This window comes from Cygnus atratus, chromosome 6 (assembly GCF_013377495.2).
Source record: "Cygnus atratus isolate AKBS03 ecotype Queensland, Australia chromosome 6, CAtr_DNAZoo_HiC_assembly, whole genome shotgun sequence".
NCBI lineage: Eukaryota > Metazoa > Chordata > Aves > Anseriformes > Anatidae > Cygnus > Cygnus atratus.
The window spans coordinates 18,810,076-18,823,594 of NC_066367.1; the positions used below are offsets into that span (position 1 = coordinate 18,810,076).

At 39.5% G+C, this 13,519-nt stretch overlaps 2 protein-coding genes and 1 long non-coding RNA gene across 9 annotated transcripts in view; 1 reads left to right on the forward strand and 2 right to left on the reverse strand.

Annotated features, from left to right (window-relative positions):
- Positions 1-213, reverse strand: part of RAPGEF4 (Rap guanine nucleotide exchange factor 4) — a 152,801-nt gene extending 152,588 nt beyond the window's left edge. For all 3 annotated transcript variants that reach the window (XM_035568018.2, XM_035568010.2, XM_035567993.2), the window contains exon 1: positions 42-213. In XM_035568018.2, the coding sequence (XP_035423911.1) occupies positions 42-106 (65 nt within the window). In that variant the 5' untranslated portion in view covers positions 107-213. The remainder of the gene's footprint in view (positions 1-41) is intronic.
- Positions 1-13,519, forward strand: part of LOC118258840 (neurabin-1-like) — a 122,727-nt gene that overhangs the window by 525 nt on the left and 108,683 nt on the right. For 2 of the 5 annotated variants that reach the window (XM_035567935.2, XM_035567965.2), the window contains exons 2-3: positions 615-691; positions 2,569-2,676. The gene's annotated coding sequence lies outside the window, so the exon portion shown is untranslated. Of the gene's footprint in view, positions 1-259; positions 514-614; positions 692-2,568; positions 2,677-13,519 lie in introns of those variants that run through there. The other 3 variants (XM_050711385.1, XM_035567982.2, XM_035567944.2) reach the window with 3 other exon arrangements.
- The window catches only part of LOC118258926 (uncharacterized), a 41,489-nt gene continuing 34,871 nt past the window's right edge, over positions 6,902-13,519 (reverse strand). The window contains exons 3-4 of the long non-coding RNA XR_004781915.2: positions 12,160-12,221; positions 6,902-7,553 (exon numbers count right to left, since the gene is read on the reverse strand). This is a non-coding gene — a long non-coding RNA (uncharacterized LOC118258926). The remainder of the gene's footprint in view (positions 7,554-12,159; positions 12,222-13,519) is intronic.

Consider the following 13,519-nt stretch of genomic DNA (forward strand, 5'->3'; position numbering starts at 1 on the left):
CGCCCGCAGCATCCCTCCGCAGCCTGTGACCGCGCCGATACCTTTTATCCAGGCAAGCGATCCACTCGCCGGAGGACGCGGAATGGGAGGTGTGCGCGGCCACCATGTTGGACAGGGAGCGGGTCGCCGCGCACCCGGCTGGCAGCGGCGGCGGCTTCCCCCGCCCGCCCGGCGGTCGCTCGGTCCGTCCTCCCTCCCTTTCCTCCCTCCCTTCCCTCCTTCCTTCCCTCCCTCCGCCGCGATGGGCTCGCCCAGGGCCCCGCCGCCGCCTCAGGGCAGGCCGGGGGAGCTGCGCCCTCCGGCGCGGGGGCGGCCGCTGTGCCCTCGCCCCCTCGTCAGAGCCCGGCTTGCCGGTCCCTGTCCTTGCCTCACCAGAGGTGTCCTTGACGGGACTGGGAGGGGGAATACAAGCCGGTTGTTGAAAACAAGCAGCTCAGGGTTATTTCACCTGCTCTGCACACTTTGCTGTTTCCGTCCTTCCCCCAGCATAAGCCCACACTAGCTGGAAGAAAGGTACAGTCCACTTTTTTTTTTCTGAAGCCTTCCTCCAGCCTGCAGTCCACATCCTGTCATTTCCCATGAAAGTAGGTCCTAAAGGCTCTGGTTTATCGTAGGTGGAAAATGAGCCCGGGCAGTACAGTCTGTGAATGAGATTTAACAACTGAGGATCCCAGCACACAGCAGGAGAAAGGTGAGTGACATGCAGCGAGCACAGCACCCTTCTGTTGTGTCACTGCGGCCCCTGGAAGCAGGTATTTTAAGGATGGTAATGCATATGTGATCTAAAAAGTGATGAGCAGAGAAAGGAATGCAGAGCAGCAGGTCTCCCTGGCTGCCAGGTTTTGCAAAGCTCTATGTGAAATATTTTCTACAGAGTATTTCAGGATTTAGATTGTATCTTCCCAAGTAATTTGTGTATAACCATAAGCTTCAGCTGACAGTCAACACAACCTGTCTTGAGTAGCGCTGAAGAAGGGAAGGAAGCTACACAAGTCTCAGCAGGATATTTGGGGTTACATGCAGATGATAGCAAAGTAAAATTCAAACTGTGCCTTCCTTCAGGCATGTAACTCCTCTCTGCTTCACAGTGTGGACACAGATGCTGATAATATGCCAGTGCTTTCCACAGTTCTCCATAGGCTATATTCTCTGCCTTCTGTTCTGAACTGTTCTGCCGTACCAAGTGTCATTTTCTTACATACATGCGCTACTTTACATTTCACATCTACCTTTAATGGCCTCATTTCTGCCACAGCTCCTTCAGCATTTTAACAGGAATAACTGTTAACATCAGCGTACTGAACAATATAATGAAACATCTATGGAAACATATCTAAACTCCCTTGTGCTTAAAGGACATGGCTAAGAAATTGGCAGAGCAGATAGAATGGCACAAAAGCCAATTCTTTCATTTTGCCTTAAAAAAATTAAAGTACATGCCGGAGGAATAGAGGAGGCTGCCAGTCACTGAGATCAAAGCTGCAACTCTTCCTTTGCTATAGTCCTAGGGGAAAAAATGATAAATTCTTGCATCTGAGCAATCAATCTACATGAGGAAAATTGATACTTTCGTTCTTCAATATGTGAATCCTTGGGAACCACCAGAACAAGAGCTTCAAATGTTAAAAACTCTAAATTCTCAAATTAATGATTTATAACATAGTGTGTACATTACAGGCTAATCAATAAAGCTCACTAGGTTTGTACTTCTGTTATAAAAAATTCATTATATTATTCCACATAATTACAGTTTTCTTTCCAAAGCAATCACACAAGGCAGCCCTTACTGCCCTTTTTCCCCTCAACCCAGCTTAAGCTGCGGTAGATGCTCGTTTCTCTTAACTGGCATCAGGCCTGTGAAGGAGCCCAGAAATCACTCCTAGCTAAAGGCCTTTTATCTTTTCACATGGGCTGTTTCACTGACACAAACAGCATTACACATACCAGTACCAGCAGTTGTGTGCATAGCAACAGCTTAGCTCAGTCAGCAAGTCCACGGATGCTGTGGCTGTTTAGTGTTCCCTCAAGCCACCTCTGTCAAGTCCTTTCACATCTGCATAATGTCTAATGACCCAACCACTAGAGGACAGGCTAGGCCTCCATAAAAAGTAGCAAGCAGGGATATTTCCTAAGTAAGCAGATGACTGGGAGAAAATAATCTGAACTTGAAAAGAAATGATCTTTGGAATATTCTCCTGGGAGGCAACCTGTAAAACCTGTGCTGGTGCTCATGAACCTACCCCTAACCTATCAGCTCTGGGACAGCCTGCTGCAGTTGCCAATGCTTTTGATTCCAAGGAATGCAGTGCCAGGAGGCATGAAAGGAATATTGCTCAAGTGCCTGGCAGTGGGCAGACACTGCTCAGATAGCTACCCTTTTGTGGAATAACCATTCTAGAAGACTTTAATGTTTTGTGCACTGTGCAAGCTAGACAGGCACAGAGTCAGCAATTAGAGCAGGACAGCCAAAATATACTCTGGCACTTGGATTATGAATAATCATGTAGCTTTCTGATTAAGTCATGAGAAAAACTTACGAAGCAGGAAATAAATATTTGATTGTTTCAGGTATTACCCTGTGCTGATTGAAGGGTCCCCAAACTGCGCAGATATGTTAAGACCTTCTGACTACCGAAACTGGACACCAGCTCAGTGCATGTTCTCCTGAGGTAAAAGGTACCAAATAAGCAGTATGCATTTCACATGACAAGTCAAACAGAATGGAGAATATCCTGTGACTCTCAGGAACTCAGACCGTAACAAGCCTAGGAAACATACCATCTGAGAGTACTGGCCTGATGTTAATAGGGTCGAGTGCCCATTCACCTGTAAGTAAGAGCATATGCTAGAAGCAAAATGCTGAAGAGCACTTTATTAGCTTAAAGCCCATAACTCCTCTGGGTGCCTTAGTGCCCATTCTTCATGACTTTTCTAAGCTACACATTCATATGAAAAAAGAGATGACCCCAAAAAATATTTGGGACCCAATATTGTTAGTGGCCAGCAATGCATTCATGCTCAGTCTCACCTGTATCTCCACATGCCTTCTACTATACCTCATGCAAAGTTTCACCTGAGAAAACATGAAGGATTATGCATCATTAAAATGACTGGTGGTACAAAAATACATTTCTCAGAAGCAGACCCTTCTTTTTCAGCATTTGTGGAACTCCACAATAATATTTCAGATTTAATTTCTCCCTATGGAACTTCATAAAATCTGACTTTTGAGGCTTGATTATGCAGACAAAAATTTGGGATGGCAGCTGCTTTTGAAGCAGATTGCTGCTGGGAAATGGAAATTTACCAGCTGGGGTATCTGAAAGATCAGCTGGTCTTTTAACTATCCAGTATATAAGAGAATGACAAGACTGTGCAGAAACCCTTAAGCCAGAGAAAACCAGAAATCAGCCACCCTTCAAGTTTTCCTGTGCCTTTAATACCGAGAGTCAGAAGATGTGGGGTTCAAACTTTTATTTGCATTATGACACATAAGGCAGTTCATACCTTGACTATTTATTTGCTTTTGCTTGCCAATACAAATACTCATTCCTTTAATTTTTTACTCAAATATGGCCAAAGAAGAGCTCTTGCTAAAATCTTAGAGAAAAAAGTCCCTCTCAGACAGGAACCTACTATGAAAAACTTAATCTGAAATAGTAAGTGACGGTTGTTAGAGCTTGAAAAAAAATGAGTAAGTATATTGATTAAGATGTGCATTACACAGTAACAGGACAAAAGAAGGCCAGAACTGAGGATCGAGCTTTATACACTACTAATTATATCACAAACTTTAAGAAGTTTCAAGCAACTACAATAACTTAAAACTAAGAACAGTAAGATTTGACATATTTTCCATAGCAGTTTTGAATGAAATGAAATTACTGTTATGATATAGTGAGGAATTAGTGGACACAGAATCTATAGGCTGTCCATCAGCATCACAGTGGCTAGCAAACTAGAGCAACTTCACTTCAGAGGAAACACACAAAACCCCCAAAACTCAATCCTCAGTTCTGGCCATCTGTGTTCAAGAGAGTACCTAGGGGAAACAGCTGGCTTCCAGCCACCAAGGTACTCCCCTGATTCCAATGCCTGTTGAAGTTGCTCAGCCTCAGGACTCTTCTAATTCAGACTGACTGTACTGAATCTAATTGGTAGCACAAGGCGTTGGCTACAATCCTTTGTTCTTAAAATACAACTGGGAAACAGGGTAAGATAATGACTCCAGCAGCTTTAAAATATTCAAGATTTGCTTTCTCTGGAGGAATCTCAAGTTAGTTACTTAAGTTAATTTTAAGCCTGTTTTGTGTTGCTATATGGAAGCCAAGTTAATTAGTATAATCCCAGAATGGGCACATAGATTCTACCTCAAAGCTAATGTATCACTCAGGGGTCCTGGATATAAAATTAAGAATGCGACTGACAGAACCATGATGCAGATTTAGAATCCAGCAGTGCCACATTCAGCATGGTTAGAGTTGTAAGAACCAAAATGTGTTATCAGCTGTACATATGGAATGCATACTGACTTCAAAGGAGTAATCAGCATAAAGAGAGAGAACTGTGAATGTGAGTTCTTCGGGTATTTGTATGCTGTGAGGGCTGCAGAGGATGTGCTGTATAAAACCAGAACAGACATATTTATAGGACTGTCCTGCAAAGTCAACAAGAAACATACTGATTTTCCTCTTCAATGCCAATCCTTCAACCTACCATACAATGACAGAGCAAAAGTTTCTTTAGTATAGGTAAGGGCTTCCTTCCCAAATTAATTTCCTATAGTATTCTCTGTTCTCTCTCTTTCTTTCTTCTGTCTTCCTCACTGATTGAGGACACCTCTCCAGTTCCCTTCTTCATAAATAACATGGCACCACAAGCCTCTCCCCCTCACCCATCATTCAGGAAACCCTTCCACCATGCTTCTCATGACAGCTCTATCATGATATTCAAGAAAAGGTCTCAGTGGGGCAGCAGCAGAACAGATACAAGTGAAATACAGATGTACCAGAAAGAAAGCATACAGTATCCTGTAAAGAAGCCATAGATTGAGCACAGGTGCAATGTGGAGAAAATACAGCCGAGTTGATGTTTATGTGAAACAGTGAAGTTCATATTTTTGACTCTTTAAAACTAATGGGCAGTTTGCTGTCATCTGTAGCAGGGCCAGAACTGTTTCCTAAATTCCTGAATCCGGAAAAGTATGTGTACAGTTACATGTTACAGTATGTGTACAATTTTATATATGCCTTACTTGGTATGTAAAGGATTGCTTATTCATCTGCTGTGTATAGTGTTGTATTATGCATCATTTTACCATGCTAATTTGATATTGTCCTTCCTAATTAATGTAAAATGAAAGCATCATTCATAGCATAGTAAGGGCCAACACATGGAGGATTGTATTAGTTTTATGCTCCTGGAAATAAAAGTTTCTCAAATTTGTTACTGGTGCAGCACACTGGGCACGAACCTACGGACAATAATAGTGTGAATTACAGTAAGTTTGTGATACAATTTCTCATTAACAAAACATGGTGCAGCGATCACCTTTTGTATTGTTACAAGTTTAGCAGCATGTTGCACAGAGGTGCTATAAACATTTTTCTGTGTGATGACCAGTATCAAAGCCTTTTTTGTGGAGTGGCATTTTGAACAGATGGTCATTTGATTTGCATGCCTGAAATCTGAGCCCATATCCTGAGACGAATTCCAAAAAGAAGTAGAGAAACCACACAGCAAGATATATGCTTCAAATTATTAATGTTGACAACATTATGGATATGCATAGGTTTCATATTTTTAGTTTAGCTACTTTATTTTGAATAGGATTTTTCCTCCATGGGATTTTTGTTGAATTCTTCCCATCTTACAAAACTAGATGAGCAGGGGAATGAATGAGTCTGCTCTGTTTGATACGTTTCCCCAGTTTTGGCAAGACCTAAAGAGCTGGGCTGGGAATACAAGGCAGAATCTCACAATCTTATTTCACAGGAACAAGAAAGCCTACTGAAATAAATAAACAAATTCTAACTTCCTCACAAGAGTATTGTAAAGATTAATTAGCTGATGAAGTCCAGTGCTTTGAAGATGCAATGCTTTACATAAACGTTCCTTTAATTTATTAGTGTTTAGATCTACAGACACATCAACGCACTGGCTTTAAACAGAAATTTGTATGCACAGCTCAGGACAACGTAGGGAATTTTAAGAAGATAAATACCAGGAAAAAACTTCGCAGTTGCTAAAGATAGGAGGCAGGGTGGGACTCAGACTGTGCTACGTCCCTTTTCAGTAGGAGGCAGTAGAACTTAGTGCCATGTTAGAAGCTCATGGCCTGCTGCCATGCTCCTTAACTCTGTGAGTACAGGGCAGACATAGCAGTGCTTCTCCAGGGATCCAAATCAAACTGATCAAATGGGTCTGAATCATGGAGGTGGCCAAGAGGAACTGGCTTTATGCCCAGTCATAGGCATAGGGTTCCTGAGTCCTAGACTGGCTCTCTGCATGTGCACAAGGGCCTGACAGGCATGTTATTTCAACTCTCCACTGCCTGAAAGCAGACGTGACTCTACAAGCGTTCATTTATAATACACCAGCATGCACCTAGGAATTCCACTGTACCTTATTCACACTGCATTGTCAGCTCAAATGTCTCACTTTCTCTGGGACATACTTAACTTACCATGGATAATGGAATTAATCACTGGATTGTAATTATTCACTCATTCTTTCACCTAAGGTACAAAAACAAGTGAAGTTCGTATTGTATCTGTGTGTAATTCCTTATTCTTTTATCCTCCCTAGCCAGTTTTACTGTATTTCAGCAATCACAGATTTTAGTCAGGCAGAAAGAAAGGATGTTTTTCCTTAGCTGCGTGGCGAGATGATTAGCATCATATGAAAGCATTCAGTGCTTTATACTTACTTGTACAGTGCAGTATAAACTGTTATAGGTAAAAAGCATGGTTTTTGCATGTGACAGAACCCATTGGTATAGTATTTCAGTGTGCCACTTCAATGCAGCTAGTCTATTCATTACAATACAGTAAACATGTTAATCATTTCTGCAAAGTTTGGTTCACAGAATTGCAGATTTTTCTGAGGGCCTGCTGGGGCCACCAACATGCACACATGAAAACAAATAATAAAATTAAGCAAATAAAACAAGAAAGACAAATTCAATCATTTACATGGTAAAAATGACACAGTATGCCTCAGATGTAGATAATGTTTATATTCTTCTTTTCACAGCTTTGAAAATGCACCTATATCTATATATCTACTTGCAAGCATACATGCAAATAATTCAGGCCAAATGGCCAAAGAGTCAGCTGAATACATCATAGGCAGCCCTAATAATGTATTCTGGCTTAGGAACAAAAGTGAACAAATTGCTGAGTGGGAAAAGAAACTGCCATAGCTGTGGGCTGGGTCCTGACTGGTACAGACAGGACGCACTTGGTGGTTAAAAATCAGACTGTTGAGTTGTGTAACAGGAATCCCAACTGTAGTAGCCCTGTAGTCAAATAGCAATCATGAGGTGCTGCTACCTGTGTGTAAAAAAAAAAAAAAAAAAAAAAAAAAACGATGCATTAAAAATATGATAATTACACAGTGCTAGCATAACAACAATACCTATTCCAAAGAATGTTTTTTTTTCACATGTAAGTTATAGAGAAAAGTTACACAAATCTTAAATCTTTAAGTGGACAACACAGAGCAAATCTTTACAGAGATGTTCTGTTGTCTTCAGCGTTCTCTGATTTTCATGATGAGAGAAAGAATCCCCATTTCAGATTCTGCCTTGTTCCCTGAAATAAGTAACGTTCATGCTTGACATCAGCTTTTAAATACTCTTGAAGAGCCCCTTTTTATAATGCTTCTTTCATAGTGGAAAGATGGGAATAGCAGACAAACAGAAGCTAAGACAGAAAGTAAATGAGAGGGTAGCACAAAAAGAGGGTGAGAGTAAATACCAGACTGAAAAGGAGAGAGATTGCTGGGTCAGAAGTTCATTGACTAAAAGTGTGTACAGGATCTGAATTTTTCAAGGACAGTAAGAGAAGAATCTCATTTACAAAATTCCATGCAGATAAAGAAAAATGAAGTTACCATTTGGGAAGTAGTAGGGGGCAAAGACCAAAGACCTCTTAGACATTAAGCACCTTCTCATTGACCTAATAGCTCATCACCTGTCAAGTATCTGGAAGTGTTGCTGAAAAGTGAAAGGGAAGTGACAAAATATTGCACAGTTACTGACAGCCTGTATTATCTTTCCATAACCACAACTTAACCCTGAAAAGGCGGGGATTAATCCCACGTTAACATTTTCTGACATGTCAAATTTTGCTTTCTTCTTCTATTTCTGTTGACTAAAGCTGCATTTCCTTAGTAATTTAGGGCCTCAAACTATCAGTAGTTTGTTAGCCAACCTTTGCCAAAGCACAGTTTCTAAACAATGCAATTAAGAGGTTTGGAGAGTTTTTTATCTTTGTGCTTTTTACACGATGTAATAAAGTTTCTAGGGTGAAACCAGTGTGGATGGGGATACAGATACTACACTTTTTTTTTTTTCCTGTTGCAGCACAATCCCAGGAAAACTTAAAACAGCAAAGTGCTGTTTCACTTCTGTTGGTGATCTTTTCAGGGTTACTTACATAGAAGATTTTAGATTTTCAGCTAAGGTTTTTCAGGGTTGAGGGATGTACACTCTACAAGCATTCACTGCCGCCTACTAACCCTTCTCATTTCACTTTGGCAGAGGAACTGATTTATTCTAGGCTTTCTCCTCTCTCGAAGAGAGGAGGTTATAGTATCCTTCTATTGAGAATGCATTATACAAATCCACCAAAAACGCTTCAGTTAATATTTGCTTGCAGACAAGCCAAGGATATATGCAAATTGTACGACTTCCATTTTTGAAGACATTTTTGGTTTTGCTTTCAATAAGCCAAGAAATACTATGTCATCTTATTATAATCTTGTAAAACATTTAAATATATGAAACTAACATAGGGCTTCTTTCCCTCTGGGAGAGAAGACGATGAGGATAACATGCCACTGTCCAATTACAGCAATATATGTATCGAAGTAAAAATATTTATTAAACAGATGTTATAAAAGACTTCATTTCCATTGCACAGCAGAAGCACATCTGCTGTACTTTAAATACTTCTTATCCATGCCAAAGGAATACTATGAAGAGAAAATGCATTTTTATGTGCTTTTCCTTTGAGTTTAACCTATGAGAATACGGAAAGAGCCTTTTCAGTAAGAAAAAAGGCACTGATTGTGATCACTTGACATTTTGTGTTTGCCCTACAGCTGCCATTTGTGAGTACTATGGAAATCAAGTCCCAGCTCTGGATTTCTTGCCTGATCTTTTAAAAACCCTGAATATTGCTTAAAGGGGATTGGGCAGGAGGGAAAGGAGACACAGCATGGTGCAGGATGAAAACCATACAAAAATGCTGCAGTGCTGCACTCGTTTCCCACCTATACATTTCTAGGCATTAGCTTATTGTTATTGTTCTTTACAAAGAATATATTTAATACCATAGTATCATCACAAGTGATGACAAAGTGCACCTACACTGACATTATGATACAGCCTTGTTTCGGAGGCATGCTTGAATTTCAGGATGAATGATTCAAGCACATATGAGTTCCAGACTCAGGTCCAGAGTAGTGACCTTAATTACTTACAAGGTAATACCATAACTCTTACATTTGCTCATTGGTGATTCTAGAAGACTTAATATCTAGCAGATATACTTATTGAGAAACTTCTACCTCTATTAACTATGTACTTTACTAACATAATAAACTCACTATTAAAAAAATCTCCAGCAAGCAGACAGCCTTCTGTCCTAGGATTACTCATGTTCACAAACCTGGTATACAATCCTAGTGTCAACAGGTACAAAATCTTTTATTTTGACCATGTAAGTTTATCCATAAGATATTATTAAAGCTAACAGCTGGGTGGGGCACAGGAAGAAGGAAACCTTGAAAGCTTTCATGTTATACAGAATCTTCTGGGAACCCAGTGTGCAGCAGTCTGTCAGGGGATCCACAACCAGATAGATGCACTACTTCAGTATGGTGGCAAGAGCCACCATATCTGTACTTCTGTGTGGTGGCAAGAGCCCAAGAAAAAACTCTCTGAGACACAGAAGTTTTGCCGTTGAACTACGTGAGTTTGGAGTGGGAGTAGAATGTAAACGTTAAGCACATGGAAGTGATGTAGAAGTAGTCCTGTATATCCTCTAGACCCTAAACACAGGGCACAGGATAGGCGACATTGCTCATCACTCTTTTCCTTGGGGTTTTGGAAAAAACAAAATGGAATCTGTAATCCCTCACCCTAAGGCTGCTGAGTATGAGAAATACAAACACATTTATTTTGCAGGTACACAAATTGCCAGCATTTTTGTACTATTAAAAAGCACTGCAAGAGGATTAATGTGCTAGATATAAATTCTACAGTTGTATGAAGCTTTTGCGCTTGCAACTGCTAAAACGTGAAGTCACATTAACTAATATTGTGCTTTAATGTATTCTAATGTACTCTACATTTTCAATTATTTCAAAAGCAGAGTTTATGAAAATCATACTCATTTTCTGGCAGAAGAATGTTTGATGCCTTAGCAGACACCTCAATTATAAAATGCTATACAAGAGGGATTTGAAAGTAATGTTTTAAAGATTCATTTGCCTTCATTTGTAGTGGAAGAAGCTTATGAGATCTGTATGTCTTCTCATAATACTTTCCTCCTGCTTTCTTTAAATCTTTTCTGTGTCTTGTTTTAGAAATTTGAACTATTGCCTTTTGTTTTAAGCATTTTTATTTTTCTAATTTTAGTTTGAACTGAACATCTTATTTTGTCATGGCACACAAAGTAGGATTTGTATGCAATCTTAACAACAGCTTTTTAAATTTCTCATAAATTAAATAAAAAAAGGGTCTAAATGTGAATTAGTTCAGAAGTGTAGTCTAGGGACCTTATCAGCCAAGTGACCCTATCAGCCAAGTGACCCTAGCGCTGCTTTGTAGAAAGATCATTATTACTTTTCTGAATGTTTTTGCTGTTTAATATTCCATTGCAAGAAACAGAACTGTTCTCCCTGTCCCTACCACTGCAAAGTGAATACCTGCTACCTTCTCCAACATTACCATAAAAACAATTTGCGAAGTGAATTGAATTCACCATTGTGCATGGTCCATGCTTTTATTCTTCACTCTATGAATATAATTAAATTTAGCTTTCCAGACAGTAGACAGAGGAAGAAATACTTTTAAGTGAACTGCACAGCTATGTATCAAATGAAAAAAACATCTGACTGGGAAATGTGTTGGAAAGCTTATGCTGAGAATTCCAGAAATCCTCTTCAAAACAAAGTATCTGAAAATAACTTCCTTCGTTTATTAAACTGGGCTTTTTCAGTTTCTGATAAAAATAGCAAATCTTCTTAGACTGGAGAAGTTAGATAAAATTAAATCAGACTTTTTTTTGAAGACAGATACAGCTATTGGCTCACAAGTCATTGAACAATAGCTTGCTGGAGGTAAGGGAGGCTTTGGATATCACCAGAAATATTATGACTTAGTAATCACTAGGATAAACAAACAATCAAACAAATAACAACCATCTCTCTTACCTCCAAAAGCAGGATTAGAAAGTCTTTCAGTACCAAACTACACTTTTGCAAATAAGAGGGAAACAAGAAAAAGAAATCTGGAAAAATACAGATCTAGGAGATAATTATCCATTTAAATATGTGGGGCAAACGAAGAATTTTCTGAGATTATTTAGCCGAACATTGTTACTTTATTTATCATTCTAACCATTGTCAGGAAGGATCTAAAATCATTTGAAAATAAGACAGAAACTAATTAACATTTTATGTTCATTTCTGAACATTCTTACACATTTGTAACGTTAGCTCATTCAAGAATTCCTTGGATTTCAGTGCTGACACTGACTTGGGATGACTTGCTTTGCACAGGGAGCAATTGGTGGTAGTTTTCTTTGAAGTTTTCTAATACACCTATCATAATGATTCCCCATGCCAAATACTAACTGAAGGGTCATACCAAATTTCACTGTAGAAGACTCTACCAGCCACTGATTAATCCCCTGTTTTCTATAATACCTGTTTATTCTTCTCCTCCGGCTCTGTGAGATTCTGTAGTTGCAGATTCTGAGCTTCCCCTGCTGGATAAAGTAATTTATTAAAAAAAAGTAAAAATGCTGCATTTATCATGGCTTGTAAGATCACAATTTCATCATGTAAAACTATGTTAAATATGATTCATCGTCCAAAAAGTTTTGAAATATTTTTATAATTGTTTGTCTCAGTCACAAGTTCACCAACTATATGTATTTAAGTAGCTCTCACTGTTTCTGTTTGCAGATAAAAATGTGATCATGTGATCCTTTCAAGATAAACTGCAACTAATTTTAAACATTACAATTAGGCCTTCTTTACTTTTCTAAACAATCTCACACAATCGCTGTGTTGAATACAATTCTTTGAATTGCGAAATGGTCACAGAGAACTTTTTAAATGCCACAGATATTTCAGTACTGATAACATGTGATGTGTGGTATGTCATTCAATCCCCCCTGATAATACAGCATTTTTGCCTGTGTGTTGCAAATGAATCCACTTGCTCCATATGCATTTTGTGTTTTTGCAACTACTCTGAATTCTTAAGTTACTTCTACTGACAATATAACCAAGTCCTTTGTGTACCCGTTACTTGGATCTAAATCCAAGCTTATCTTGATCTCTTAAGATTAATTCTTCCGGGTAGAATTAAGAATAGATATTTTTTCAAGAAAATTTTGCAGCTTAAGGTGAACAGGACTGAAATCATTCCTAGTCCACACCTTACCTCCCAACGTGCCCACGGCACAAAACGGAGGCATTCTTACCATTTGAAGCTCCAGAGCAGATGGAGTTTGGCTATTCTGAGTTGGGGTCAAAGGGTTTCATATTTCCCTCAGCTCAAGCCTTGTAACACTTAGTAAACATTAGTCATAAACCAGGCTTCTGCATGTTGCCCTTATCAGTGTGGCTGGAAGGAAAAGTAGCTTATTTTGTGAACTGGGGTGGCTTGAGCAGAGATTTAGAATTGGCGTAAAGTCAACACTGGTCTCCTGAGGCCATTAGTACCGCCTGACTTCTGCCAACCAGACGAGCAAAATGTTTGTGTTTGCTCTTGAGCTTTGTTCTGCATGTGGCAGAGCAGAGTGTTAACAGAGGAAGAAATGGACCAACCAGTGTGAGCTTCTTGTAATTAGCTGAATATGACTGCATCGTTCAGTGTTGCCTCTGCAATTTGGCAATGCTATCTGTTGTTCACTTTTGAAGAGGTATATTGGGCATGCATTTAACAGCATTTGAGTTTATAAGATTACATGCGAACGCACGTTTGTAGCTGTCAGGAGCAGAAGCTAAAATATTTTCAGTGAACTCCACTGCCGACTAAACAGAAACTGTCACCAAG